This window comes from Neofelis nebulosa, chromosome 3 (genome assembly GCF_028018385.1).
Source record: "Neofelis nebulosa isolate mNeoNeb1 chromosome 3, mNeoNeb1.pri, whole genome shotgun sequence".
Lineage (NCBI taxonomy): Eukaryota > Metazoa > Chordata > Mammalia > Carnivora > Felidae > Neofelis > Neofelis nebulosa.
The window spans coordinates 203,622,495-203,650,385 of record NC_080784.1 but is presented as its reverse complement, the minus strand read 5'-3'; the positions used below and the strand labels follow the sequence as shown (position 1 = coordinate 203,650,385).

The 27,891-nt window shown below is 57.6% G+C and overlaps 1 protein-coding gene across 1 annotated transcript in view; it reads right to left on the bottom strand.

The window, feature by feature from the left end:
* The window catches only part of SORCS2 (sortilin related VPS10 domain containing receptor 2), a 472,981-nt gene that overhangs the window by 86,869 nt on the left and 358,221 nt on the right, over window positions 1–27,891 (bottom strand). The window contains 1 exon segment of the mRNA XM_058723168.1: window positions 9,374–9,538. Within this exon segment, the coding sequence (XP_058579151.1) occupies window positions 9,374–9,538 (165 nt within the window).

Here is a 27,891-nt window from a genome sequence, read left to right as displayed (position 1 = left end):
AGGGGGTCCGTGCGGCGGGAACAGCGGGGTCCCCTCTGCGCAGGCCGCCTGGGGTCTGCGGCCACGCCAGGGACACAGGGCCCGTGCTCACAAGGGCCCCGCGCTTGGGCTTAACGCTATGCGGTCACCAACTTGAACTTCCTAATATACGTATCTTTGAATCTGAGTTTCGAAAGAGAAGCGCGATGAAACAGTGAGCTCGCGAGGGAGCTCAGAGCCCCGGCTCCCTCGAGGCCCTGCCTCCTGTCTCCTCCTGGGACAGGACCTGGGAGGCCTGAGCCTGGGCTGGGGAGGGTCCGGGTCAGGGTCACCCCCGTGTGTGCCGAGTCCTAAGGCAGAGCCCCGGGAGCCCGGGAGGGTCCCCACTCGCTGTGTCCCTCCCGGGCACAGCGCAGAGTGATGGCAAATCGCTCATGAAAAGCACCGTGACAGCCCGCCTTCCCGCCCCCCTCCCCTCTGACAACCACCTGGGGGAAGAAAGGCACAGGAGAGGGAATGCTCAATGGGATGTGCACCTGGCGACAGGTGGCAGGCACTGGGGGGCACAGCCTAACACGGAGAGCGTCGTGGGATCCCTACGTTGCACACGAGAAGCTGACGTAACATCGTGTGTCCACTACGGCTCAGTTCCCTAAACCCACCGCGCCAGCGTGAGAAAGATGCAGAAGGGAGGAGGGCTCGTCCTGAGTTTGAAACCTTTCGGCCCACCAGGCCCCGGCTGGTAAGACGAGGCGCCGGGCAGGGCGGCGGGTGGTGGGGGGGGGGGGGCAGGTCCTGTCTGTCCCTTCCCCCTTTCTCCCGCCAGCTCTGCCCCACACCAGCTGCATTCCTGGCTCTGGGCTGAGAATAAACGCTAACACAGAGCTGGGACGCAGCTACAGTGAAGGTCCCAGTGGGTCTTTCATTTGTGATTTTTCCAAGTTTTCTTTGCCAGCCTCCCCTGTGGGTGGGTCGGGTTCATGGGAACGCTAAAGCACCCATGCCATTCCTGAGAGGGGGGCGGGGCGGGAGGGTTTTGTATTTTTTTATTTGTTTCTAGTGTTTATTTTTGAGAGAGAGAGACAGAGAGAGAGAGACAGAGCACGAGCAGGGCAGGGGCAGGGAGAGGGAGACACAGAATCCGAAGCAGGTTCCAGGCTCCGAGCTGTGGGCACAGAGCCCGACCCACGAGCCGTGAGATCATGACCTGAGCAGAAGTTGGGCGCAGAGCTCACTGAGCCCCCCCCAGGCGCCCCAGGCTGGGAGGCTTTCAAGGGATCTCTGCACCCGTGAAGCAGGACAGACACGGAAATCCTACGTGGCACACACACGAGCAAAGCGTTGTGTCGCAAAGGCAGGCCTGGGAGGGGGCATTGTGCTCGCCACTCCCTGGCTGATGGGGCACGCTGTGCTTCAGGGGCGGAGACCTGGTTCCCCCGAACCCTGCCTCTCAGTTGTGCCGCCGTGTCACCTCCGTGCCTCAGTTTCCCCATCTATAAAATGACGCCCGCAGCTGCAACATTTTGCAGGGGGGAGTCTGTGACTTGGGAGGTCGTGGGGTCCAGTAACCAGGTGGTTCCCGATAGACTCCACAGTACACAGTTGTGTGATGCCCCAAAGCTTCCTAAACCTCGGTTCCCCGCTTTCTAAAATGGGGATCCAGAGCCCTGCCTTACAGGGACGTGTGGGATCACGCTGGGCCCTGTCGCAAAGCAGTGCCACTAATTATGTGCTCCACGTGTCCTGTCAGCGTCACGTGGGGATGATCTCAGGCTGCCGTCGAGGGCCCGCTGCACGCGTGTGTGCCGGGCACGTCCTGTCTCGGACCGTCCCAGGGCATCCCTGTGAATCAGATGCTTTTATGAACCTGTTTTATAGCTCAAAAATGGCAGCCGAGGCCACGTGAGAGATTTGCCCGGGGTTGGTTGCGGGCAGAAGCTGGGTTTGAATTCTCTGTGATTTGAACGCCCCTTCCTTCACTCCTCTGTACTCAAGACGTGTCCAGAATAAGTCAGTTAAGCAGAGCAATGTCACGGCCAGCCCTCAAAACGAAGGAAGGCTCAAGCCAGCCCCTGGACCTCCGGTACAGCGGCCCCAGTGTCTCCGTCTGTAAAATGGGCCTAAAACGCCATGCTAACGGCGGCTGGAGCCCACATCTGCTGGCTTTCAGGGCTGGCCCAACACGTTCTGTGCCACGTGCTCCCCGTCTGACCCAGCCTGTCCCCATCAGGGCCCTAAGTCACGAAGCGTAAGTGAGGCCACTGGTGTTACAACTGCTGTTCACGAAAGAAGGCTTTGTGGAATCTTCAAAGGGGAACTGGGGTTTTTCAAGCATAAGCCCGGTGCCGTCCTGACCTGCGGCACGGTCGCAAGTCCATCCGGCCGTGCCTAGTGTCAATCCCCCGCCAGCTGCCGAGGCCGGGACCCCGGCCCCGTCCTCACCGACCCGTTGCCACGTGTGTGCTAGTCTCCTCCCCCCCCGACTCATGGCTGCTGCACTCCTGCACCCCCTCCACCCCGGGGCCCCGCTGAGCCACCTCCGTGGCTTTCTGCGGGCGTCCTCCCTGCAGCCCTCAGCCCCCCCATCCTGCCCCTGCTCCGTGACACAGCCACTGGGGTCTTTCCAGGACACACACCTGACCACATCACCCTCCTGCATCAGACCTCCCAGGGCATGCCACGCCCTGGGATAAAGCCCACACTCCTTGTACGGGCACTCAGGGCCCCTGGGCTGCCTGGCCTCCCTCTAGCTGTTGTCTCTGCCCATACATGTCCCCATACACCCCACAGCCCTGTCACACCCAGCTCCGAGCTCACGCACGACTGTGGTGCTGATGTGTCCCATGGGGTCCTCTGAGCATCCGTGCCTGCTGTTCCCTCTGGCTGGAATGCCCTTCCTTCCCCCAGTCAGTGTTCAAGACTCAGTCGAAAGTCACCTCTCGGTCAGGGTTTTGGCCAAGGTCACCTGTTCGGAGGCCCTGGGACTGCAGAAGCAGGCTCAGAACCCAGTCCATTAGGTGGAGGAGACTGAGTCAGGGCTCAGGGACAAGGACCCAGAGAGAACTGGCCTTTACTGGACACCCCACTCTGGGGGTGGGGTGCCCCTGAGCGTGCCCCCTTGTGCTGTCACCCACCTGGCACCGGGGACCCTGGCACTTCCAATCATCTCCATCCAGAACCTTCCCACGCCCCCCAGTCCCCTTCCACCTCCACCTGGGGCCTCCTTGCCCCTGGCTTCCAGCAGACGCCCTACCTCTGAGGCCACAGATTCAAGCCCCCTCTTCTGGATCCTTCCACCACCCCCGCAGCTACAGAAAAAACACCCAGGGGATCCCGCCTCAGTGCAAACGCTCTCTCCTCGCAAATACTCTCCCCGAACCTCAGCATCCTGGGAGATGGCCCACCTGAGGACGGCCGTCCCTGCCTGAGTCTCAAGCACAGCCTCCTGTGACTCACAGCTTGTGAGCCCCGTGATTAGAGCCACCGTTGTCCCCTTTCTTAACACACGTGGGAGTTTTCTCTGTGAAGCGCCCTCCTCTGCCGTCACCGGCTTGAAGAAAACATCCAAGGCCGCGAGATTTTGCTCTTTGAGGAGGACGCGCCTGTGAGCGTCCTGGGATGGGAGGGCCCCCAGAACAACCACAGACGGGGGTCTACACAGCAAAGCTTCATTCCCTCTCAGCCCTGGAGGCCGGGAGTCCAAGACCCAGGTGGGAAGCTCCTTGGTTCCCTCTGAGGCCTCCCTCTTCTCCCTGTGCCCTCACGCGGTCGTCCCCCTGTGCCCCGTGTCCTGCTGCCCTGTCCTTATCAGGACACCTGCCATATTGTATTAGGTCCCACCCAGATGGCCTATTTTAACTTAAATATCCCTTTAAAAGTCCTGTCTCCAAACAAGGTCCCATCTGGGGGGCGGGGGTGAGGACTTCCGCATACAGATTTGGGCGAGGACACAACCCAGCCCGTCAGGGAAGCCACTTTCGACCCCCTTGACCTCTGGGGTCCTCCCTGCCGCATCTGCGGGAGCTTTTCCGGATCCCCAGCCTCGCACTTGCTAAGAGAACTCCCGGCCTCTGAAACGCGGCCGCGTTACTTCCTGCTTCTCTGCTAGAGCGTGTGCAGCTCGCTGGCACATACCCTGCCTCGCCCACCTCTCCCCCTGCGCCGCGCCCGGGACTCATCCCCGCACGGGCTGCCAAACTTTTCTGGAACGTTTCCAGAAAATACCTCTGGCTTTTCAGGCTGTGTGGCCTCTGTTGTAGCTACTCATCGCTGCCTTTGGGACAGGAAAGCAGCCAGAGAGGACATGTAGACGAACAGGTTGCCTGTGTTCCCAAAAGGCTTTATTTACAAAAACAGGTGCCAGGCCATCGTCTGCCGATGCCTGCTCTAGGGTCCGTGCTATGAAACTGTCACCTTAATATTTTAGAAAAAGGGCTTTTTGGAGAGCGTTCGTCCCCCGGAACGTAAGATTCCTTTGCTGATGACGGAGGTGAAGCCCAAAGAGGCAGGGAAGCCGCTCCAGGTCAGGGAGTGCTTGCTTCCAGTAGAAGTTTCCGTCTCGTGGGCCTGAGTGTGATACCCCAGTGGCTGAGGGGTCCCCCGGGAGGGATGACAGGCCACCTCTGGTCCCTTCCCTGGCCCATCTGAGCGACCAGGCTGGGGCCCCCACCTCATGTCTCAATTTCCCCGGCGACAGACCGGGAGAGCACTGCCCCTACCCTCAGACGGTGTGCGGCCGTCAACGTCTGGGAGCCTGGTCAGCAAACCTCTGCATTAGCGGATGGCATTATCACCGCTATCCCCGCGGACGCACCGGCGTTTATGACGCCTGCCCCAGGACGTGACGGAGCCCGTTCAATTTGCTCTCGTGGGAAGGGGTTGAGGACGCGCCATCAATGGCCGCAGAAACAGAACACTCCCGCTTAATAAAAGACAGACGCCAGTACATCAAAAACGAACGCACCAGGGACATCCCGCTTGTTGCAGTAAATCCTGCACGGTGGTGTCCCCGTGGAATGGCTGGTTTGCTCCAGGTCACTCGGCCAAGAAGGGAGCCGAGGTGGCTTACCAGAACGCATCCGCTGCCCTGACATGAACGTGATGTGCAAGAGAGTCAGGGCAGGGGAGATGTGAAGGCAGGCGAGCCGGACGAGGTCAGGGGAAGGCCACTGCAGAAATGCGTGCCCATCGGTCTCACACGGTCGTTAGAGGGCTGCCCTCTGATCACCGCCCGGCTCTCAGCGGTGGGTTGAGCGCGGTGGAAGGTGCCCAGCCTCCCTCCCTCCCTCGCCGCGGGGCGCCTCGCGGCACACAGGCCGCAGAGTGGGAATCCAACATCGCTCAGCATCCCTTGCAGCTAGAGTTCTGGGGCACAGGCGCACCCGTGGGACATTTGGAGGGTGAACGTGGCACGGGGGCGCTGTCTTGCCACCTAGGGCCACGCCTGCTGGCCGGCGAGGTCGCATCTGTCCTCAGCTGCGGGGGGTGGGGAGGGCGGCTGTGATGGAGCCCGCAGCCGGTCCTGCCTTCCACGGTCTGTCACTGGCTCTGCGAAGGTCGCGAGGCAGCCGTGCCACAGCAGTGACGATTTCAGATGCGTGGGTCTCCACATCAGCTGTGTGTCCTCGACCTTGGTAAGTCCAGTGGGGCTCCTGGTCCCCCCACCCCGGCTTCCTGACATGTGAGGCAGAGGCCCCCCCCCCCAGATGGATAGCTCTGTGGCTCCCAGGAAGACCCCTGGGGGTCCAGCCTGGACCCCCATGCCCCCCACCAACAGTTTAGAGAGCACCCAGTTCCTCACGCCAAATCCTTCTTCTGCTTAAAATATCCTGCCCTGAGCCCTGTCGGACACAAGGGTTCGGACACACACCGACGTGTAAGATTCTCACCACTTACGAAATCGTTCTGTTACTCAGAGAAGCCCGATTTCCACCCAATTCTGAAACCTGAGGTCAGGGAGGACGTGGGATGTTGGAGCCTGGAGCCCTGCAGGACGGCTCATCTGCTGACCCTCCCGTAGCTGGGGGCCCCCCCTGCCCGCCCCTCCCCCCGCTGCCTTGACTGCCCTCCGCTTCAGCGCGGATAAATGCAAACCCGGTTCTCTGTGGCCAGAGGATTGCGGGTGGTCATTGCAGTCATCTCTGCGGTTTTGAAGTCGTATCAAACGTAAATGTACCTTGCGATCCGTTCCCTACACCTCTCTTCAGAACCCCTCCGCTAGGAAGGCTTCCCTGATTGATGGTCTAAGGTGTCTTTTCTTCCCCACTAAGGTTCTAGAAGGCAGTCCCAGGCTCAGATTCATTTCTCACGGTGCTGGGAAACAGGAGGTTCTTGATGGGGAGCAGAATGAAACATAACAGTGGGTCTGTCACGTGTTAGAGGTGAGTGTCCCGGGCTGTGCCTGTAAGCAGGTCCCAGAGACAAGCACAGGGAACCAGGAAAGTCAGTTTGGGAAGGGGCTGCCTGGCCCTCACGGCCTTTGATCCCAGGCCCCCAGTGCAGGTGTTTGAGCCTTGAGAGAAAAATCACTGCATCAGGCTCTCACCTACAAGGCTGTCTAGGCTCCAGATGAGGTGGCCCTAGACCGCCCCAAGTCACAATGTCCTGGCGAGGTGGGGGGGTGGTGAAGGCAGCGGGGCAGGGCAGTCAGAGGGTGGAGGACGGTGAGTGCTGGAGGAAGCGGCAGGCGCCTGGGAGGAAAGGTGAAGGGAGGACACTGGAAGGAGCGTCTGGCTGTGTCTCTGTCTGCAAGTCCTCGAGAACGGAACACCAGCGCCCAGCCCTGCGGACGCTGACTTTGGCACGTGACCTGCTTTGGCCAATGGTGTGTGGGGAGGTGATATATTCCAGGTGAAAGCAGATACGTTAACGCTACCGTGGAGGTTTTCCCTCCCCCCCCCCCCCTCCCCGGGGCCTCTGCCTTCCACCATGAGAACAGCACGTCCCCAGGTGACCTCAGGTCCCCGAACTAGAGACGTCCAGAGACCTGAACCCTACCCTCAGCCAGGAGCATGTCTAGCCAACCCCAGCAGAGCCTGGCAGAACCCTAGCCAGCTCCCAGTCCCGGGAACAGGTGAAGAATGCTCGTCGCTGGGAGCCAATGAGGTTTGGGGCTACATGTTACTCAGCACGGCACCGGTCGATGCCTGATACCCCAGGGCTGTCGGAATCAAGAGCCAGTGTTGTTCTGCCACGCCACCCTGCTTCTTAGAAGTCAGAGGGCTTTGAAAACCATAAAAACCTTGAAAAAAAAAAGCCCAAGGCCCTATTGTCACTGTTATTAATTTCCTCAGATTCCTCATTCCTTTTATAACCACAGCTAAGCCATTTTTTGTCTCCTTTTTCTTTCCTTAGAGTCGCAGAAAAGAACCAAGGAAAATAACCAAGATTTCAGCTCCATTAATTTTTCAGGGCACCATAAATTAAAGAGCAATTGCCATGCAGTCAATTTCTGCAGGAAAGTAAGTCTCCGTGATTGTGCTTTAGTCTAATTACATGGAGGGCTAAGTAACGCTATTAATACCCAGAAGCACACGCTGGCCTGAAGGAGGGTGCCGGGAGCAAGACACAGCCCATGAGGCCAGGGAATTCGGGGATGCCAGTACGTGAGGACCAGACCTCGGCCAGGAGGCCATGGTCCTGTAGAGAGCCATGGCCCAGACCAGCCAGAAGTCTCCCATTTGGAGGCCCTTGACCTGGGTGATCCTTAATGGAAAAAAATCCATCATTCACTCACTGATTGATCCAACCAACGGGCACCCGTCCATCTATCCACCCACCTCCACCATCAATCACCCCCAAGCCCACCCATCACCCACCCACCCATCTACCCATCCATCCACCTCCATCAATGTCCCCCAGCCCCACCCATCACCCACCCAGCCCTCCATCCATCCACCTCCATCAATGTCCCACACCCCACCCATCACCCACCCACCCGTCCATCCATCTGCATTTCAACATCCATCCATCCAATCCATGTTGTCAGCCAGGAACTTGAGACAAAATGGTGGAAAAACTAGGAACAGTCTCTGCCCTCGAGGAGCTTACCCAGACAGTAATCAAATAATATCACAGATACACAGGCACACTGCAATCAGCCCTGAGAAAGAGGTGCACTGGTGCCTGGAGGCGTGTGGAGCAAGGGGGCCCAAGCAGGCCTGGGGGTTGCAGAGGAAGGTTCTGGAATGGACAGCTCCACTCCCATTTGCCTCCAGACTATGTTCTGCCCTTCTCCACTCTTCTCTGCCCTGGGGGCTGTGGCCTGTGTGGTGTCCACTGTCCAGCCTCACCCTGGCTGAGTTCCCGGTCCCGGGCCTGGCCTCCTCCTGGGCACCTGCCAGAGACTCTGGGGGCCTCACTTCCACAATGACAGGCTGAAAAATCCCCACAACTGTGAACGTGACCCTATAGAGCAAAGAAGGACTTGGCAGATGTGATTCAGTGAAGATCTTTAGATGGGAAGATTCTCCTGCATTACTTGGGGAGGGGCGGGGGGGGGGGCAGAGGGAGATTTCTCACATTTCTCAGATTTCTCTCTCTCTGTCTCTCCGAAAACACAGCAGACAGAGAGAGGAAGATACTGCCTTTGAAGATGAGTGGTTCCTTCACAAGCCACCGAATGCCAGAAGCTGGAAAAGGCCAGGTTCCCCCCAGAGCCTCCAGAGGGAACAAGGCCCTGTAGACACCTTGACTATGGCCCAGTGAAACTGACTTTGGACTTCTGGTCTCCAGGACTGTGGGAGGCCACACTCCTGCTGTTGTAAGCCATCAAGTCTGTGGTCATTAGCTACAGCCCTGCCAGAAGCCAGTACTGGCCTTTGCTACTCTAGGGCTCCTTTCCTTCCTCCACCACTCTTGCCCTCTCCTGTGGCACCTCGCCCCCAGCCCTCGGGACCTGGGGTGGGGACTGATCCTTCCTGGGACCTGCCCTGAGTCTCTCCTACCCCCCTGGGCCTGGAAAGAGCCCTCGGCCACATTCCCCTTGATTGCCCCGGGAAGGTGCCCTTGGGTCCCTGTGGGGCCCTGGTGACACAGCCCCCGGAGGAGAGGACACGGAGACGGGATCTGAAGGATGCCCCACTTTCCTAGTGAAAGGGGACATGCATCCCAGGCTGGCAGAAAGACCTGGAAAGGCCCAGCATGGGAGGGTGTGTGGAATGTTCTAGAAATGGAAGAAGCCTTAGGGCTGGTACACACAGAGGGGAGGCAGAGAGGAACAACCCTAATAATTACCTACTGCTTTTCCATCCTGTCTCACACACTTACCTGTGCCGAGTGCGCTTGGTTCCCACGCAAGGCGGCCGAGCGCGGGGGCATCCAGACCACCCAGACCTCGGGGGGACGGCTGCACTTGGCCACGACACCACCCGCGCTCCAGCCCCGGCCTGCTCACCGTGCTCTCCTTGCTGTAGGCCAAAACCTTGTCCTCCTCCTTGGGGTGAAAAATCAGAGTTTCCACGGAGAAGGGGATGAGCTGCTTCTGGAAGGTGGCCCCCTCGTCCGTGCTAAGGAACAGGCTCTGGTCCCTGTCGCTGAGTGAGGAGCTCACCAGGACGACCTGAAACACAAAGCCGGGAAGACGTGAGGCCTCCCCGCTGCACACGGCGGAGGGCAGGGCGGGAAGCAGCCGGTGGCCAGCCCCTGCCCATTCGTGCTGACCCGTCACTCATCCGCTCGTTCGTTCACCCACTCAGCAGGTGTTCCCCAGCCCGGGGTGCCGGGCGGGCGTCGTGGGGACGGTGAGGCCCCGACAGTGAGCCGGGGGTTTCCGCGGTAAACGATCCGTTCTGTGGGGGCAGCAAGAGACGAGCCAACACGTCACCCGTCGCGCGGGAAGTACCGTTCCCAGGCTGACCGGTGCCCCGAGGAGACAAAGCAGGTGCGGGGAGAGGCTGGCACAGGGCTGCCTACAGAGGCACAGAGCGGGACCGGGTCGGGCGTGGCCCGGGACAGCGTGCGCCGGGGAGCGGACCTCGGAGGTGAGGTGGCCAAGGGGAGACGGACCTGGAGGGGTGGCCTCCTGGCAAATTCCGTGAGGCCCTAATTAGAGGGCGCCGCAGCGGGTCGAATGGCATCCCCCGGGAGGATGTGCCAGCCTAACCCTCACTGAGGACAGGCTCTTCACAGACATGATCGAGTTAAGCACCTCAGGCCTGGAAACGACAGACGAGTGACCCACGGAGCGGACCACGCCATCAGGCGCATCCCCTCTGCAGGTGGCCGCTGTGGGTGGGGGTCCCACAGGGCCGTTCTCAGCTCCGCCTGGAGGGTCAGGAAAGCCACAGCCCCAAGGGGCGCATCCTGTTTTGGAAGCCGGCCTGTGGGGCCCTTTCCGGACTTGCCCACTTTTCTGCTCAGGTAAGTGCACAGGTATAAACCCTCCTGTGGGGTGTCCCATGTCTTACGGGAAGGTCAGGAAAGGCCAGCCCCGGGTGAGAACAGGTCGGACCTGCCGCCTACACTCAGGGGTCCACAGGAACCCTCAGAGACAGAGAAAAGGGGCACAGGGAGAGGCTTCCCTCCGCGCCGCCCCTCCCCCAGGCCAGAGGGCATCGGCCAGCTGGGGGGCTGGGAAGGTGATGCGGGCACCTGGCCCTGGGAGCGGGTGGCCCCCCCAGGCTACGTGGTCAGCCCCCCGCAGTGTGGATGAGCCCACCCTCTTCTGGTAGGTCCAGTCCCCACGGAGAAGCTGAGGGTTTTCCTACCCTCAGGCCTCACGGAAACTTCTGGGCTCCTCAGAGCCCCAAGGAGACTGCGAGCTCCGTGGCGGGGCCCCTCCTGGACCAGCCTCCCTCGCTGCCTCCTGCTTGTACCCTGGCCACGGCCAGGGCGGTCCACCCACCCGCAGTCACCCCACCAGCCCCCTCTGTTTCCCCCCCACCCCTGGGCCCGGCAGAGTCCCCTGCTTCAAGGCTGCAGGGGACCCGGTATTGGCCCATCAAAAGCTCACCACCCTTCCTGGAGGTAAGCTCTTGCCCCGTGTTCAGGCCTGTGGAGTCCACTGCTGCCCCCCTCCCCGCCCCCACCCCTGCAGGGCCTGTGAACTCCACACCCTTATGAACGAATGAATGAGTGAATGGACAGACACCACGTGCTGGTGGAGTAGGGGGCTGGGGGCACACTCAACCGCAGACAGCCCAGTTCCAATCCCATGCCTCTGTGACCTCAAGCAAGCTGACTTACCCTCCTCTGCCTCATTCTCCTTGTCTGTAAAATGGGGCAGATAATCGGCCCCTGGCACCGGGCCAGACTGCAATGCAAGTCTAACACAGGTGTGACCAGACCGTCCTCATGAGAGCTCCAAGGGCAGTTCTCACGTCTGCTTGGCTGATGGGGAAACTGAGGCACAGAGCGGGGTGCCGTGCTGGCAGGGGGTGGGACTAACCTGGCCCAGATGAGCCCGGCTTTCCCGGGGGGAGGCTGTGGGGTGCTGAGCCCCCTTCGTGTGGCCTTCCCACACCCAGCATCCCTCTAGAAGATGATGAAACACACGGGCATAAATGTCTCTACAAATGAGAATCCAGTGTGCTCTGTGCAGGGGAACCCCGAGGAGCTCTGCTAATATGTTAACAGGTCTCCTGGGCCACGGCGCCCTCCCCCCGCCCCACCCCAGCAAACGGAGGGTCTGAAGGAGGAGGGCAGGGCACTCCCGGAGCCTGGTCCCTCAGAGGCTGTGCTCCTGGAAGGCGGGGGAGGGCGGGGTCGGAGGTGTCCCTCCTGGTGTGGTTTCTGCGCAGGAGAAGCGGAGGGGCTGGGAGCGGCTGGGGAGCCGGCGTCATGTAAACTGGTTCCGGGAAGCGTTTCATGACAAGGGGGCTTAGACCCCCGTGGAAAGGAGCAGAGAACAGACTCAGGAACAAGTACAATTCCTATGGACTTCACACGGGCAAGACGGAGGCGTGTTACGATTCTGTCCACGGTAAGTGTGGTCGTGTTGGGGCACAGAAATCGGAACGGAGGTGTTATTATCCAGCCGTAAGGAAACGGGACGACATGCACGGATCTTGGGGGCGCCGTCTAAGGGAGGTGAGTCAGAGAAAGACAGATGCTGCGTGACCTCACTTACAGGTGGAACCTTAAACACGAAAACAAGGGCCGCCCGGATGGCTCAGTCCGCTAAGCGTCCGACCTCGGCTCAGGTCACGATCTCGCGGTCTGTGAGTTCCAGCCCCGCGTTGGGCTCTTGCTGACAGCTCAAAGCCCGGAGCCTGCTTCCGATTCTGCGTCTCCCTCTCTCTCTCTGTCCCTACCCTGCTGGTGCTCTGTCTCTCTCTCTCTCTCAAAGGTAAATAAATATTAAAAATATTTTTAAAAAAATGAACTGAAAGAAATACAGGAGACCCTGACAGTGGTTGGTTTTAAGTGGTGGAGTTAAAAGGGCTTTATTTTTTTTATCTTAAATAAAATTTTTAGTGTAGGATCGTTTTACATTTACAGAAAAGTTGCAAAGATAGTACAGAAGGTCCCGTCACGCCCCCGCCCGGTTTCCTCTGTTGGGATATCTCGCATCAGTATCAGACGTTTGTCACAGCTAAGGAATCAGCATCAGCATACATGTACCCTCTGAATGCCACACTGCGTCCCACCAGTGTCCCCACGAATGGCTTTTCCCAGTCTAGGACGCCATCCGGGACCCCACGCGACATTCAGTCCTCACGTCTCCCGGAGTTCCTCTGGGCCCTGACTTTCTCACACTTTCTCCTGGTTTTTCTTGACCTTGGCGGTTTCGAGGAGTTCGGGTACTTTGCCGATTGCCTCTTAGATTTCAGCTTGTGTGCGCTTTCCTCGTGGTGTCACTGGGGTTACAGGTGTCTGGGAGGAAGGGCACAGAGGTGAGGACCATCCCTAACGCAGCGGGTCCAGAGTGCACGCCCTCGAGGGGGCCCGTGGCCGCGGTGCTGGCCTCGCTGGCCGTGTGGTCACTGGAGACTGGAACTCACTTTCTCGCCGTGTCCACGCTGTCCCTTTGGAGGATGTCCCCAGGCACAGCCCACATCTGCCGGGGGAGGGCCGCTCCCTCTTTGAAGGCAGAGACTCGAGTTATGTGCATTCTGGTGAATTCTTCTGCTGGGAGACTGGTCTCTTCTCCCCCATTTGCTTATTCAAGCATCTATTTACATCACTATGAGCTCATGAATATTTATGTCAGACTCTGAGTTGTAATTCAATGCTGTTCCGTTATTTTGTTGCCCAAAGGCTGCAGCTCTGGCTATTGGGAGCTCTTCTTGGCTCCTGGGCCTTTCTTGCCAGAAAACAGCCTGCTTCTACTTCTAAAGGTTCTGAGCTGCCCCTGGCCTCCCGGGATGCTTAGGAGGAGAGAAACAAATCACCCAGATCTCTCACCCTCTTCGTGGAGACGGCCCGGCTCATTTCAACATCCGCCCAAAGCGCGGGCCACACTCTGTGCCCCACCCCAGGGCAGCGACCCACACGCCTGGCTCCCACGGGGCCAGGGAAGCCCAACTTCCACTCACTGAAGTGCTTTCTGGTGACGATCGTTTCTAAATGTTCTTACAAGGCAACTGTTTGCTTGTTTACCTCCCCCAGTAGGTCGCGATCCTTGAGCTTAGGGAGAGAGACTTAACTCCTATCTTGTACTGTTAACGTGTAGCACAGGCTTGACAAGGTGCTGTCAGCTACCCATGCCTGATGGATGCGGAATGCGTGTGTGAATGCATAAGTCCGTCTCAATTTGTGGCTCCCAAGGAGCTGTTTGCTTTCCTCCTTCAGGAGGAAAACATTCCTAGGGATATTTAAGAAGCCTGGAGACCCGACGTCATAAAAATTCTCATTCACTTATTTCCTTCCATTTTTCAAAGCTTCGCACATCAATGAAGGCTCGTTCGTACGTTCGTTCATTCATCCATTCATTCTTTCTTCCACAGTTGTTACAACTGCAGAACCAGGCAAAGATTTAGGTATGCACAGGGCTTTGTGGCAGCAGAGCCGGGAGAATGTAGCATCCAGGTACAGGGCAAAAGGGAGGGCTTCCTGGAGGAGGGGATACCCAGATGTGCCTTCACAGTGGGACCACGACAACCCCAACCTCAACCCTGATAATTCAGAATCAGACTTGACAACTTCAAAATGAATCCACAAGTGATAACATTAAAACAGCTCCTTTGAAAATTCCTGAGCCCCTGGTTCTGGGCAACTTCAACAAAGCTGAATATTTCTCATTTAAGTTTGGTGTCCCTGCTTTGCAGGTGCCCCCAGCATGAGGTTAGCCTGGTTGTATGATAGGACACATTTCCTCTCACTTGTCAAACACCTCCTCATCCGCGGAGGCTCATTTCAAACATCACCTCCTCCGGGAAGCCTTCCATGATACATATCCTCCAACAGAGTTACTCCAATCCCTCCTCTGCCCCTTCCTCCAGCGTCTTGTGCATTCATTTGCTCCACAGCCCAGCATCCCTAGCGTCCTTCTCTTTGGGAGTCCATCTTTCCATTCGGTCTGGGCCTGTGTCATTGCCACTGTTCCACCTCCGGCCCAGAGCACGGGGCCTGGCACTGAGTGGGTGCCATGTTCCCAGTAAGCGGGGGTTGGCGCTATCCCCGCACGAGTTAGGGCTCTGGGTACGGCCCACCCCTCCATCACAGCCCTGCCTGTGGCGGCACCAAGGTGGAGAAAAGAAACGGAGGAAGCAGTTCTGGCCGGGGGCCCAGCAATCTGGATCGGGCGCTATTTTCAGCCTCAGAGTGGGACAAGTAAGCCAGGAAAGATGGGGGAAGAAAAAGTGCTGACAAGGAGAGGATCACTGGAGCAAAGAAAACAAATCAATTAGCATCGTGCAGCGTGGAGGCTGGCAAATTGCGCTTCCGAATTGGGAACCAGACTATTTTCAATGGTGTATTTTTACTGCTTTCTATTCCGGGGAAGCATATGGTACCTGCTCTAGGTTCTGGGGGCCCACGAGGCTGGGTATTTCAAAATCTGAGGCCACACGTTAGAGAGAAATATGGGACAGCCTCATCAGACTGGCGGCCGGCCCATTTGAGCATGGGTCCCGGGACGGGCGGCATAATTTTGCGGGGCCCAGGCAACGTGCAGACGGAGGGCTCCTTGTTCAAAAAGAATTAAGAATTTCGGGGCTCCTGGGTGGCTCAGTCGGTTGAGTATCGGAGTCTCGGTTTCGGCTCAGGTTATGATCTCACAGTTCCTGAGATCGAGTCCCGTGTCGGGCTCTACACTGACCGTGTAGAGCCTGCTTGGGATTCTCTCTCCCTCTCTCTCTCTCTCTCTCTCTGTCCCTCCCCTGATAATGCTTTCCCTCTCTCTCCCTCTCCCTCTCTCTCTCCCCCTCTCTCTCTCTCAAATATAAATAAATAAATATTTTTTAAAAAAAGGAATTTTAAGACAGTGGCAGGTGAGAAACCGAGCCCTAGGTCCTGTGACGGCCCAGGTTACACGCACACCGGGAGCCTGCCCCCATCACCCCAAAACTATCCAACGGATAAACTCTGGGACCCGTAGCCCCCGCATCACTGGAGTCTGCTCGGAGTGCAGAGTCTCGGCCCCACCCGGACCTGCTGGACCAGACTGCATTTCCTCAACGTCCCTGGTGAGCCCCAAGCCCCCTCCGGGTGGAGGCCTGCTTTGCACAGTAGCTCCTGCTGGTCGTCAGCTCCGAGCCCACTGGCCGCGTGCCCCTCGGTGCGCTGGCCCACCCTGCTGCTGCTCCCCACCCACTGACGATGACACACCAGCCTGCATCAGGCCCCGTCCCCGGGGTTCTGTCGCTCACGCCCCACCCTCAGCCTCTGAGATGCCGCTCTCTGATGCTTCTCCGGGCGTGGAGAGAACACGGAAGCCGGCCCCAGGAATGCAGCGAGCCCACAACGCGAGCCTGGGGGTCTGGGGAGTAGAGCAGACCCCGGAGGCACACGGAGCTGGGCTTCACGCCTCGGTTGCCCCCCTGAACTGTGCAGCCCTGGGAAAGCTGCTTCACCTCTCTGAGCTACAGTGTCTTCCTCTATAAGATGAAGACAGGAATCCCACTGCAGAAGCGATCCGAAAAGAGGGTCCCTGGGGCACAGCCGGCACGCTGAATGTGCCAGAAGCAGGCCACACAGGATAACGGGGTTTATTATGGCGGTGGTTTTTTTTTTTTTTTAAACAAGTTCACCAAGCACCATCCTGAGTCAGGGTCACGTTGTGGGGGCAGGTCACAGGTGGCGGTGACAGGGACAGGAAGCCTATGGCCCCCTGCACCGTGAGATCCCAGGACAGACGTGGGCAGAGGGCAGAGAGGGTGCCCTGGAGGAATGACCCCTGTGGCTGGGGCAGGAGCAAGGCCAAGTGCCCTGTGGAGGTGCCACTGCCGGCCAGCGTCGTCCTCTCTCCCTACATTCCCCATCTGCACCAGTGGCACACATCCTGGCCAGTGACATGACTGCACCTGCCCAGGGAGTAGCAACAGACACTGGGGCTCCCGTCCCGGTGGACTTGGGAGGGTCTAGAGACACCTCCCGCCTTCAGGGGCTATCAGGAGTGGCTTCCAGAAGTCTGCAGGTCGGTCCAGGGCTGGGGGGATGGATTTCTGGCCATGTGAAGAGGCAGGGTGAGGCAGGGAGGGGAGGGGGGCTTTCGGTTCCTCTTCATCCTTTTCTTCTCCCCCCGCCCCCCCGCCCCCCCCCCCCCCCCCCGCCAGGTCAGGAGACCCGCCTGAACCGGGGCCTGAAGATGCCCTCCTGGGACCCTTCGCCCCGAGCCTGTGCCTCCCAGCCTGCCTGGCTCACCTCCTGCTCGCACCTGCTGGCCTGCCCCGCCCCCGTGGGAACCGCGTGTGGCCCCGCCCCCGGTGGGAACCGCGTGGGGCCCCGCCCTGCCCTGCTCAGGCCTCCAAGGCCGAGTCGCCTTCCCCGGCCCACCGCTTCCCAGGGCAGGGTTTCCAGCCCATGTCCTCCAAAAGGTGGTGCCAGCGCCCCAGCCTGCCTCACAGCAAGGCTCTCGCAAATCACAGCTCTCAGGGCTCCGAGTTATAAAAGGAAACAAACAGCATCCAGAAACTATTTCTTGCCTCTGCTACAGCTCCGTGTGCGTGTGCAACAGATCTCTGGTTTCCATTCAGAGCTCCAACAGGGAGAGGATTGTTTATTTTAGCCTGCCCTTTCCCAAGCGTATGGCTAAAAGGGTCCCCGCCCCAGTCCCCGGAATCCGTGTCACCTGCGGTCATCTATTTAAAATCGCCCATCGCCCAGTCTATTCCTGGCCGGACAGCTGTGCCCAGCTGGGGGACACAGAGCACTTGGCTTTGACTCCAGGAGAGGCAGGAAGCAGAGAGAAATAGGTACGGCTGAGTCCTCGGGCCTTATATTAGAAGCTGTGGAGAGCACCTTCTACACGCCCGTGTGACTCACGAGGAGGAAAATAACTCCCCGCCCCACGCCTCACTCTTGTGTTGCACGCATCCTGCTGGGACACTGACCGCACACTCAGCCCCCCGCCCCCCCAGAGCGATCACTCCACACGACGCTTTCGGTTCGGGTGGCCACGAGCACAGAAGAGGTCACGGGAGCACCACTGCGCGGTGGGCCGGCCATCTCTGGGTTCCATGGGAAAAATATAAGCGCTCCTCATTTTTTTTTGTGCTTTCTTAAACCAGAGAGAGACGTTATTGGAAAAGCCACGGGTGATGTGAATTAACGGAAACGCAAGCCTGCACGATCGCGTCGCTGCTGGGGACCCTTCAGGGTCTCCTCTGCCCGTGCTCCTGAGTGCGGCATTCACGACACTGCCCCATGACCTCGCCCTGTGGACCTCACGGTCACATGACCCGAGGCCCAGCCATCCCAGATGGCCTCCCATCCCCCAAACGCCCGTGGCAGCCTCACCGTCAGCTTTAGAATGCCCCCGACTCTGCCCAGACACCCTTGGCTGTCTTCTCATCGACTGCAGTGAAGGCTGAGGCCTGGGGGGGAAGGTCTGGGGGAGGGGGGATCTCCCAGGGTCCGGAGATCGAGCCCTGCGTCGGGCTCTGCTTGGGATTCTCTCTCTCTGTCTCTCTGACCCTCTCCCCTGCTCACGTGCACACGCTGTCTAAAATAAAATCTTAAAATATTAATAAAGTTTCTTGGCAAACTATAAACTGGGGCAGAACTAAGATCGAGAGACCTCCTGACATTCGTTCTCAACACAGCTCCTGAAAGAAACGTGGAAAATGGCGAGGCTCCCCCTGGCGCTCGAGTCCACACACGCTTCTTGGGGGTTCGCGGCAGGCTGGGCAGACCAAGGCAGGGGGTGAGCGGCTGTGTCTGTGGGCTGTCCTATTCTGGGCGGGATGCCCACCCCCCACCTGCCCTGCACTCAGTGCAGGGAATTTGTAAGAACGTCTGGAGGAGTAGCGTCCAGAGAAATACGCCCCGAGCCACCGAGGGGGTGGGGGGAGGCACACATGGCACATCCCTATTCGGCCTTCACTGATTCAGTCGAGGCCCGTTTTCTGAGCACTGCGGCCTGTTAAGTGTGCAGGAGACAAAGTCACACAGGAAGGACGGAGCCCCCCTCCCGGGGGCCTCGCATCCCAGCGGAGGAGGCAGGTGATGTTTCGGAGCTCAGGAAGTACTGTGAGAAGATGAACCGGGGCTCACAGCGGCCAGTGACCCCCGGTGTGCAGAAACAGGTGTGGAAGCACGCCTATGTGGCTCCCAGCCTTCCACGCGTGCGTGCACAGAAAGACACTTGTCTCTGCACATACAGAGAGGATGAATAAAACAGTCCAGAAGGCTAAAAACACTGTTCAGTTCCAGCTGACGGGACTCTGGGTGTTTTTCTTTCTTTAGAGTGTGTTTCTGGTCCCATCCTCAGCCTCTAATGCACTCCTGCCACGGGAGAGGCACTGAGCCCATACCTGCAGGATGGGCCAGGACGTTTTAAGATGGGTATGTGCTCACTGCATCGTCAGAGAAAACGATAAATAGCATACTTTTGCGAAGACAGGAATTTGCTTGGGAATAAGAATAAGAATGTACAGGGGCGCCTGGATGACTCCGTTGGGTAAGCGACCGGCTTCGGCTCAGGTCACGCTCTCGCGGTCCGTGGGTTCGAGCCCCGCGTCGGGCCCTGTGCTGACGGCTCAGACCCTGGAGCCTGCTTGGGATTCTGTGTCTCCCTCTCTCTCTGCCTCTCCCTTGCTCGTGCTCTGTCTGTCTGTCTCTCTCTCTGTCTCTCTCTCAAAAGTAAATAAACATTTAACAAAAAATGTACATTCGGTTCTCTACTGAGTAGATAAGACAGGAAGAAAATTTTTAAAAAATGAAGATTTCTAGATCATCTATGTACAGTTATTAATATTTTTTTTATTTTTTGAATTTTTTTAACGTTTATTTATTTTTGAGACAGAGAGAGACAGAGCATGAACGGGGAGGGGCAGAGAGAGAGGAAGACACAGAATCGGAAGCAGGCTCCAGGCTCTGAGCCGTCAGCCCAGAGCCCGACGCGGGGCTCGAACTCACGGACCGTGAGATCGTGACCTGAGCTGAAATCGGACGCTTAACCGACTGAGCCACCCAGGCGCCCTCAGTTATTAATATTTTTAATTCAACTGTATTTCCTTCTCTCTTTTCATCTTTCCTTCCTTCCATCCATCCATTCATTCATCCATCCCTCATCCATCCATCTCTCTAGGCAACCAGTGTTCCTTCCTTCCTCCCTCCCTCCCTCCCTCCCTTCTTTCCTTCCTTCCTTCTGTCCTTCCTTCCTTCTTTCCTTCCTTCCTTCCCCTTCCTTCCTTCCTTCCTTCCTTCCTTCCTTCCTTCCTTCCCCCTTCCTTCCTTCCTCCTCCCTTCCTTCCTCCCTTCTTTCCTTCCTTTCTTCCTCCTCCCTTCTTTCCTTCCTTCCTTCCTTCCTTCCTCCTTCTTTCCTTCTTTCCTTCCTTCCTCCTCCCTTCCTTCCTCTCTTCTTTCCTTCCTTCCTTCCTCCTTCCTTCCTTCCTTCCTTCCTTCCTTCCTTCCTTCCTCCTTCCTTATTTCCTTCCTTCCTTCCTCCTTCCTTCTTTCCTTCCTTCCACCCTCCCTTGCTCTCTCCTTCCACCATCTGTCCATCCACCTATCCATCTAGCCATCCCTCTACCACCAACCTAGCCAACTATCCAAATTTCCCCCCACTCCTCCCTCTTCGACCCATTCATCCTCCATCCATGAATCCATTGACCACTCTCTGCCAAGTGGATGTAAGTGCTCATGAGGAGGGGAACATTGTACACGTTGAGTCCAGTGCACGTTTTAGTCACCTACTGCAATCAATCATCAGTGAATCCACCCTCCTTGGTGTGGGTACCAGTGGCTCATGGCTCCCCATCTTGTGTCTGCATAGACCTGAGATGCAGGGGTGGACCATAAGAAGGAAATCGCATTCACTGAGAACCTGCCATGTGCCTGGCCCTGCGCTAGGTGCTGGCACAAGGGTTCCCATGTTTTGGTCACAACAGCGACGAGGTGGGAGATGTTTTTTCTCTGTTCTACGGACAAAACCCAGCAGCGTGGAGGGGACACTGACCCGTGCGGGCCCACGGAGGCTGAGAGCCGTGGCATTGGCCCAGCTCTGCCTGACGCTAACTGCCTCATCCTGCCTCTGAGTCAAGACTTGAACTGACAGGCATCCAACACGATTTGGTAAAACGTCCACGCAAACACAATCATGGAATGGATTTTCAGGCAAGGGCTGGTTCAGTTTTAATTACTGACCTGACAATCACTCAAATGCCAGGAAACATCCCCAAGAACATTTGTAAATTTAATGGAGAGGCAAACCTTTTCCCTTCGGCCAGAGGCTGACTCGGAATATCTTGTGTCTGCTCGATAGTAACCAGATAAGGCAAACATATTTCAGGCCATAAAAAATAGCTCATCACCAATATTTTACAGCCCTGATTTATTAATACACTTGTCCGTAGCATTGTGAAATGAGAGGTCCCCCGCCGCCCCTCCCCCGTCATTATTGATGATCTCTGTTCTCTAAAGGGGCTTACGCTGAGGCTTTGGAGTGAAAACGGTTTAATTGTGTTTTGTTTGGTTGTCTGAAGATTGTCTTCAGACAAAGCTAAAAGCCTGCTTGCTTGGGCGGAGGGTGGCGGACGGCTAATTCTCCAGAGTGACTGTGTTCTAGAAGACTGTCTTTTATCAGGACGGCTGTATTAACCGTGTACGATTAGATCTGCGAGCAATTTGTGTATCTATCTGCCCCCTCACTGAACGGTAGGGAGCGAGAGAACGTATGTCAGTACCTGCTATGCCTTTTCAGCAGTGACTCGGGCAGCGTCCCAGCTTTTGGAAATAACTGTGGGATCTCTCAAGGCTTGCTCTCCAAACGTTTGGGAACAGACACCAAGATATCCTTGCCACTGCTGGTCGAGTTGATGGAAATGTCACAGCATCGACTAGAAGCCACTGTCATCCCCTTCCCTTGAGATGAGGGGAAGGCCGAGGCCACGGTCATCGGTGTCAGGACTGCTGAGGTTCTGTGGTCACAGAATCAGGTAAACACAGAGCTGAAAGGCTTCCTCCGGGTGAGGAACCTGAATCCCCACCGGGATGAGACCCGTCAAGGTCTTGGAGCTGGTATCACCTTGAATCATGGCTCACCTGAATGAGACGCTTCGTGTCACGCAGAGTAGGTGACAGCACTGTTCATGAGTGTACATAACATTTATTGAGCATTTACTGTATGCCAGGCACGACACTGAATGTGTTACATGTAGTTTGACAACCCTCCCGTGAGGTAGTTACCTGCTTTCCTCCCTGCTGATGGATGAAGCAAGTGTGCCACACGGAGGGCAGTAACCCTCCCTGGGTGGGCAGCTGGAGCCAGGCTCCACCCAGGCTCTTCCTCGCACCTGCAGAGATGGGCAAGGGGCACAGAGTGCCCTTCCCACCACTGTTTACTCAGGCGCCCACGGGACCGATGTCAGCTCATGCCAGGGACAGAGCGAGGGCAGCCTCGTTGCCCTTGGCTTGATGGAGCCTACAGTCACCACAGTGGTGACATGACTGAAAAAGCACATAAAGGGGCATTTATGAACTCCAAGGGGGCCCAACCATTCAACAATGGGGGGGCTGTCTAGGAGGGCATTGGCAAGACCATGAACTCCAAGGGAGCCCAACCATTCAACAATGGGGGGGGTGTCTAGGAGGGCATTGGCAAGACCATGAACTCCAAGGGGGCCCAACCATTTAACAATGGGGGGGGGTGTCTAGGAGGGCATTGGCAAGACCATGAACTCCAAGGGAGGCCCAACCATTCAACAATGGGGGGGGGTGTCTAGGAGGGCATTGGCAAGACCATGAACTCCAAGGGAGGCCCAACCATTCCATAATGGGGGAGCTCTCTAGGAGGGCATTGGCAAGACCATGAACTCCAAGGGAGGCCCAACCATTCAACAATGGGGGGGGGGTGTCTAGGAGGGCATTGGCAAGGCCATGAACTCCAAGGGAGGTCCAACCATTCCATAATGGGGGGGCTCTCTAGGAGGGCATTGGCAAGACCATGAACTCCAAGGGGGCCCAACCATTCAACAATGGGGGGGTGTCTAGGAGGGCATTGGCAAGACCATGAACTCCAAGGGAGGCCCAACCATTCAACAACAGGGGCGCTGTCTAGGAGGGCATTGGCAAGACCATGAACTCCAAGGGGGCCCAACCATTCAACAACGGGGGGTGGGGTGTCTAGGAGGGCATTGGCAAGACCATGAACTCCAAGGGAGGTCCAACCATTCAACAATGGGGGGTTGTCTAGGAGGGCATTGGCAAGACCATGAACTCCAAGGGAGGCCCAACCATTCAACAATGGGGGGGGGTGTCTAGGAGGGCATTGGCAAGACCATGAACTCCAAGGGAGGCCCAACCATTCCATAATGGGGGGGTTCTCTAGGAGGGCATTGGCAAGACCATGAAGTCTAAGGGGGCCCAACCATTCAACAATGGGGGGGGTGTCTAGGAGGGCATTGGCAAGACCATGAACTCCAAGGGGGCCCAACCATTCAACAATGGGGTGCTGTTTAGGAGGGCACTGGCAAGACCATGAACTCCAAGGGGGCCCAACCATTCAACAATGGGGGGGGTGTCTAGGAGGGCATTGGTAAGACCAAAGAAACAGTGAGACAGGTCAGGTGCAGCGGGAGGATGAGGAGGCCGCAGAGGCGGGGAGAGGGCTGCAGGCGGTGTAAAGAAGGTGACGGTGGCAGGACTGGGTGCCCAGTGGGTGAGGCAACCCTGAGTCTGAGGGTCTCTGGCTCTCACCTGCAGCATTGAGATGAAAGCAGTGAACGAAATGGACCCAGTGCCTCCCGCTGCTGGGGAAGAGCCTGAGGACACAGGAGTGAGCAGGAGGGTGAGGAGAGGACCAGAGAGGACAGTTCAGGGAAGCCACGGGCCACTGATAGTGGCATCAATTGTCAAGGGTGGGCTCTGGTGTCCCCAGGTACCACTGATCATCAAAGGTGGGCATTGATGTCCCTGGGCATCACTGATCATCAAAGGTGGGGGGCTGGTGTCCCCGGGTACCACGGATCATCAGAGGTCGGGGACAGGTGTCCCTGGGGAGGGATGGTGCCATTCTCCATCCCTTCTTTCTGTCCTCTTAGTCATGTGCCATCAGTCAGCAGTGAGTCATGTGGCTTCTACTCCTTAGGGTCAGGGAGTGGCCCTGGGTTCAGAACAGCCTCCCGAGCGGTAGGTGAACTGAACAAACACACAGCGATAAGGGGAGAGGGGAGTACTCTCCTTTGTCCATTCCTTGTCACTGTTCCACCACAAGTGGATGACGATTTAATTAACGTTCTTGGGGAGACAGCTCCGGAGAATTCCCGAGGGGTCTCAGCGGTCGTGCGGAGACCGATGTGAACCGAGGCTCTGGCTTCCGGTGAGAACCATCTGGGCCGGTGTTTCCAGTTGCAGCAGTATGAATAAGCTCCTGGCACGCAGGCTGCCGGGACCCCCCAACCACAGCGCTCAAGGTGGAGGCTGGCCGCACGCCCTCCCACAGGCACAGATCAGAGGAGGTGGGGGGCGAGAAGGAGGAGCGGGGCGGGTCCAGCCTCTTCCTGTCACTCAGGACACAGGGGCGGCCCCAAATAGGTGGCAGGCCATTTCAGAGCCTCCGGTGGCTGGGGTGCCGGCCAGACCAGCACAACTTTCTGATGCTGGATTGCTACAACAGTGTCCCTGCCCCTCTGCTTGGATGCCTCCAGTGATGGGGGGGCTCCCTACCTCACTGACCACGTGAGTGCTTCTCTTTATAAAAAAGCTCAGCCCTCCAAGGCACAGAAAAACAGGCTTTGGAATCCGGCAGACATACGCTGAATTCTGGCCATGCGCATACAGCAGTGTGACCTTGAACCAGTTCCGTGGTCCTGGGAGGCTAGACCCCACCATTTGAGAAGGAGGGGGACACCATCCACCCTCCTGGCTCCCCGCTCTGGTCTCTCACTTCTACCAAGCCTCAGGTAGAGTGGCAGGAGGAGGTCCCGGCAGCCTGGTGAGGAGGGCCGTGATCCCCGGCTCTCCTTGACGGCTGCTCTGTAGGCAGACCCCCTCCTGGGAGCCAAGCTGGGTGAGAGGCTGCACCCTGGGGCAGGCCCTACTTGGACCAGGATGCCATGAAAATCCCACACCGTCCCCGAGTCACTGACTGACTGATGACTCAGGTCGCTGTGATGGTGTGCAGGTGTGATGGTGGGGTTTGTGCAGAACCCCCCAGGCCGGGCAGTCATCATGGCAATGACACCGGTCGTGCTGCTGACAACAGCAAACGCAGCAAACACAACACTAACAGTAACAGGATGGGAAGGGGGGGCGCTCACCCCGGGCAGACGCTGCTCTGAGTGCCTTGTGCGTGTTCGCTCACTGGCCCTTCCCGAGAGGCTCTTCCGTTGTTACCCCAACTTTCCTGAGAGGTCACCACCTCGGCCAGAGGTCTGTCAGCTCAGAGGAGGCCGAGCGGGTGATGGGGAGGCTCTAGGCCCCCAGCCAAGCAGCCCTTCTCTGATCTGATGTATTGATTGGGTTTCTGTATAAGATTTTGTTTGGCAGCAAAAGGGTTTGATGTTAAAAAACATATTTCACCACCTTTGATGTTGTCCAGTCACCATCCCCCCAACACACACACACACACACACACACCCTGCATTTTGGAGCAAGAACGTCAAAAGAAGGCTCTGGAGACCCGAAGAGAAATTCCCGCCACTCCTGACGCTCCCATGGACCAAGTCAGCCTATGGGCCGGTTCTGAGCTGGGCAGACCGTCCAAATCCCCTCCAGGCCTGGCCACGCTGCCCAAGGCACACAGAACCCCACCTGCTAGAGGAGGTGTGGGTGCCTGAGGCTGACGGGGGACATGGGAGCCCCCTCCTGACACAGCCAGAGCTGGATGGGACCCAGATCTGGGTGCCTGTGCTATTCATAGCCTGCCGCCTGCCACCTCCCCTCTGTGGACTGCGTCTTGGTGGTGAATTCACCATGGGGAGCGGGGCAGACAGGCAGACAGGAGAGGGATGGCTGGAGGTGGGCCACTCAGGGTGGTCTGGAATCTCCCGCGGGGCAGTCCTCCTGCCCAAGGAGCAGGAGAGCCGGGGACACTGGCCTGCCTGCTCAGGTGGGAGACCGCAACAGAGCAGTGGGAAGGGGGCCCTGCCGTGGGACCCTCAGTCCTGGTCCTTCCACTTACCAACCCCCCAGGCCAGCACGTCAGTTTCTAATTGGCAAGAAAATGGCAAATAAGTCCCGGTGCTCCAATCGGCAGGCCAACCTACAGACACTAAGACAAGCCCGGCTTTGTCAGCAGCATCGAGCACTTGTGACAAAGGCCTGCCTTGAGGATGCTTTTGCCTCATGGCTGACACTGTGGGGTGTACCAGCCCCGTATACTGTGGGTGTCGGCCACCAATATCTCCCAGCTGGCCCCTTCCCCAGAAAACTGCCCTCGGCTGACAGGAGACTGTCATCTGGGAAATTATACCCTCCCCTGAAGGTCCATAGACAGTGCTCGGTGACGAGGGGGTGGGAAGGCTGGTCTCCTCGCCTCAAAGGGGCAACTCTGGCTTGTGCTCCTGAATTTGCCACAGATCAGGCCTAGGTCTGACTCTGCCTGAGAGCACGTCCTTCCTCAGCTGCTTCTTCCCTCGGGTTCCTCCTGAGTGTTTACCCTCAGCCCCATCAGCTGCACCAAATCCCTGCCTCAAGCTCTGCTTCTGAGAAACCTGACCTGAGGTTGCTTCCTTTTCTCAAAGCAGGCATCTCCCCAGTGGGGAGCTCCCAAAGAGCAGGGGCTCTGGCTGTCTCGGCCACTCTGTGTCCCCAGGGTCTGGCACGTGGCAGGTAGGACTCCCTAGTGCATGCTGTGGGAGTGGATGAGGACCCGCTATGAAAACCTGGCTGCATAAAAGGCTCAGAAAGCATTGGAGACTAGCAGCCACACCAGGAGCCATGTCACATAAGAAAGCCAAACTCTGTTCTCAGCAAAGGCCCAGGCCATTTGTCTCATATTTTTAAGACCAGGGAAAATAATAAATAGTGATGTTGTGGGAGGGGGGCTGATCTGGGAAAGCAAGTGATCCTGTATTGTTCTTCTCTAGCAGGATCAAAACTTTTAGCAGCAAAAGAGGGGTCACGGTTGAGAAATGCCCAGTGGTCCCCAGCCCAGGACACAGAAGAGGAAGAAGAGAGGCAGGAGCCGGCGAAAGACTCATACAGATGCTTGCGTGTCTGCGGTGGTGGGGGAAGGGCTGACAAAATCGGGCCAAGATCGCTTTTCATTGGTGCAACATGTGGACGCGCTTTAAATCACACATACGTACGCACGGATGCACACATACATCAGCACATGTGCGGGCATGCTTACACACACACACACACACACACACACACACACACACACACAAAGTACGTTCCTCAAAGCAGCCCCTAACACCAGTGCATTCTGAGGGGTGAGTGTCAGCCCGAACCTTGTTCTTGGTGGAGTCTCTTGACCCCCTTAGGACAGTGGGCAGGGAACCCGCAGACTCGGTGGCTGGTGCACAGGGAGGGATGCCATCTAGTCCAAACGCCTTACTATACTGTCCGGGACACTGGCATCCAAGGAGGGAGAGCCAGGTCTCCACGGTCCACAGGCCCCAGGGGGCCGAGCCAGGACCCCTGGCCACCTAACACTGATGCCAGGACGGGAGACCCTCCCCATAGGAGACTTTCCCTCCTGTCCCTGAGCAGGGACTGAAGAGGTGGCCAGTCCAAGTGTGGTGTTGCCGGCCAGAAGGCTTCCGGGCTATTTTAAGAGAAGTGCCTGCTGGGAGGGCATTAGGACGGGGAGTGGCTCACACCAGGTTTGTGACCGGGCACGAGCGTGGTGTGTTTGGGACACAGCGGCTCAGAACTTGATGTGAGGTCAAGAGTGACCTCCAGGCTTTCAGCCTGCCTGGGGTGTTACCTTCCTCTGGAGAGTTCTGAGTGCAGCATGATATGTCTGGGATGCCCCTTAGTCATGACATCCAGGTGTCGTGGGGACAGCAGGAGACCTGAGTGTGGAGTCAGGGGGACAGCAGGGTTGGCAGGTTAACTTGTGTGTGTCCGTGGTATGTGACACCATGGGACTGGGTAGGGTCATCCAGAGAGGGGGAAACTGGAGGAATTGGTGAACATCCCACCTCCTCGGCTGTGAACCCTGAAGCGGAAGTCTGAGCTAAGAAGGTGAGGCAGAACAGACGGTCAGTGGGAGGCACAGAGTAAAAACGATTCTCTCCCCTTTACAGGTGAGGAAACTGAGCTCAAAAGATAGACTCATCCCCAGAAACACAGCCTGGGAGGGTGGAGCCAGATTTTGAGCTCAAGGTTCTTGATCTTGAACTTCAGAACTGGAGGTGTTGCTTAGAATACCCTTTCCTCTTACACATGGTCAACACCTATACATCCTTCAAAGGCCAA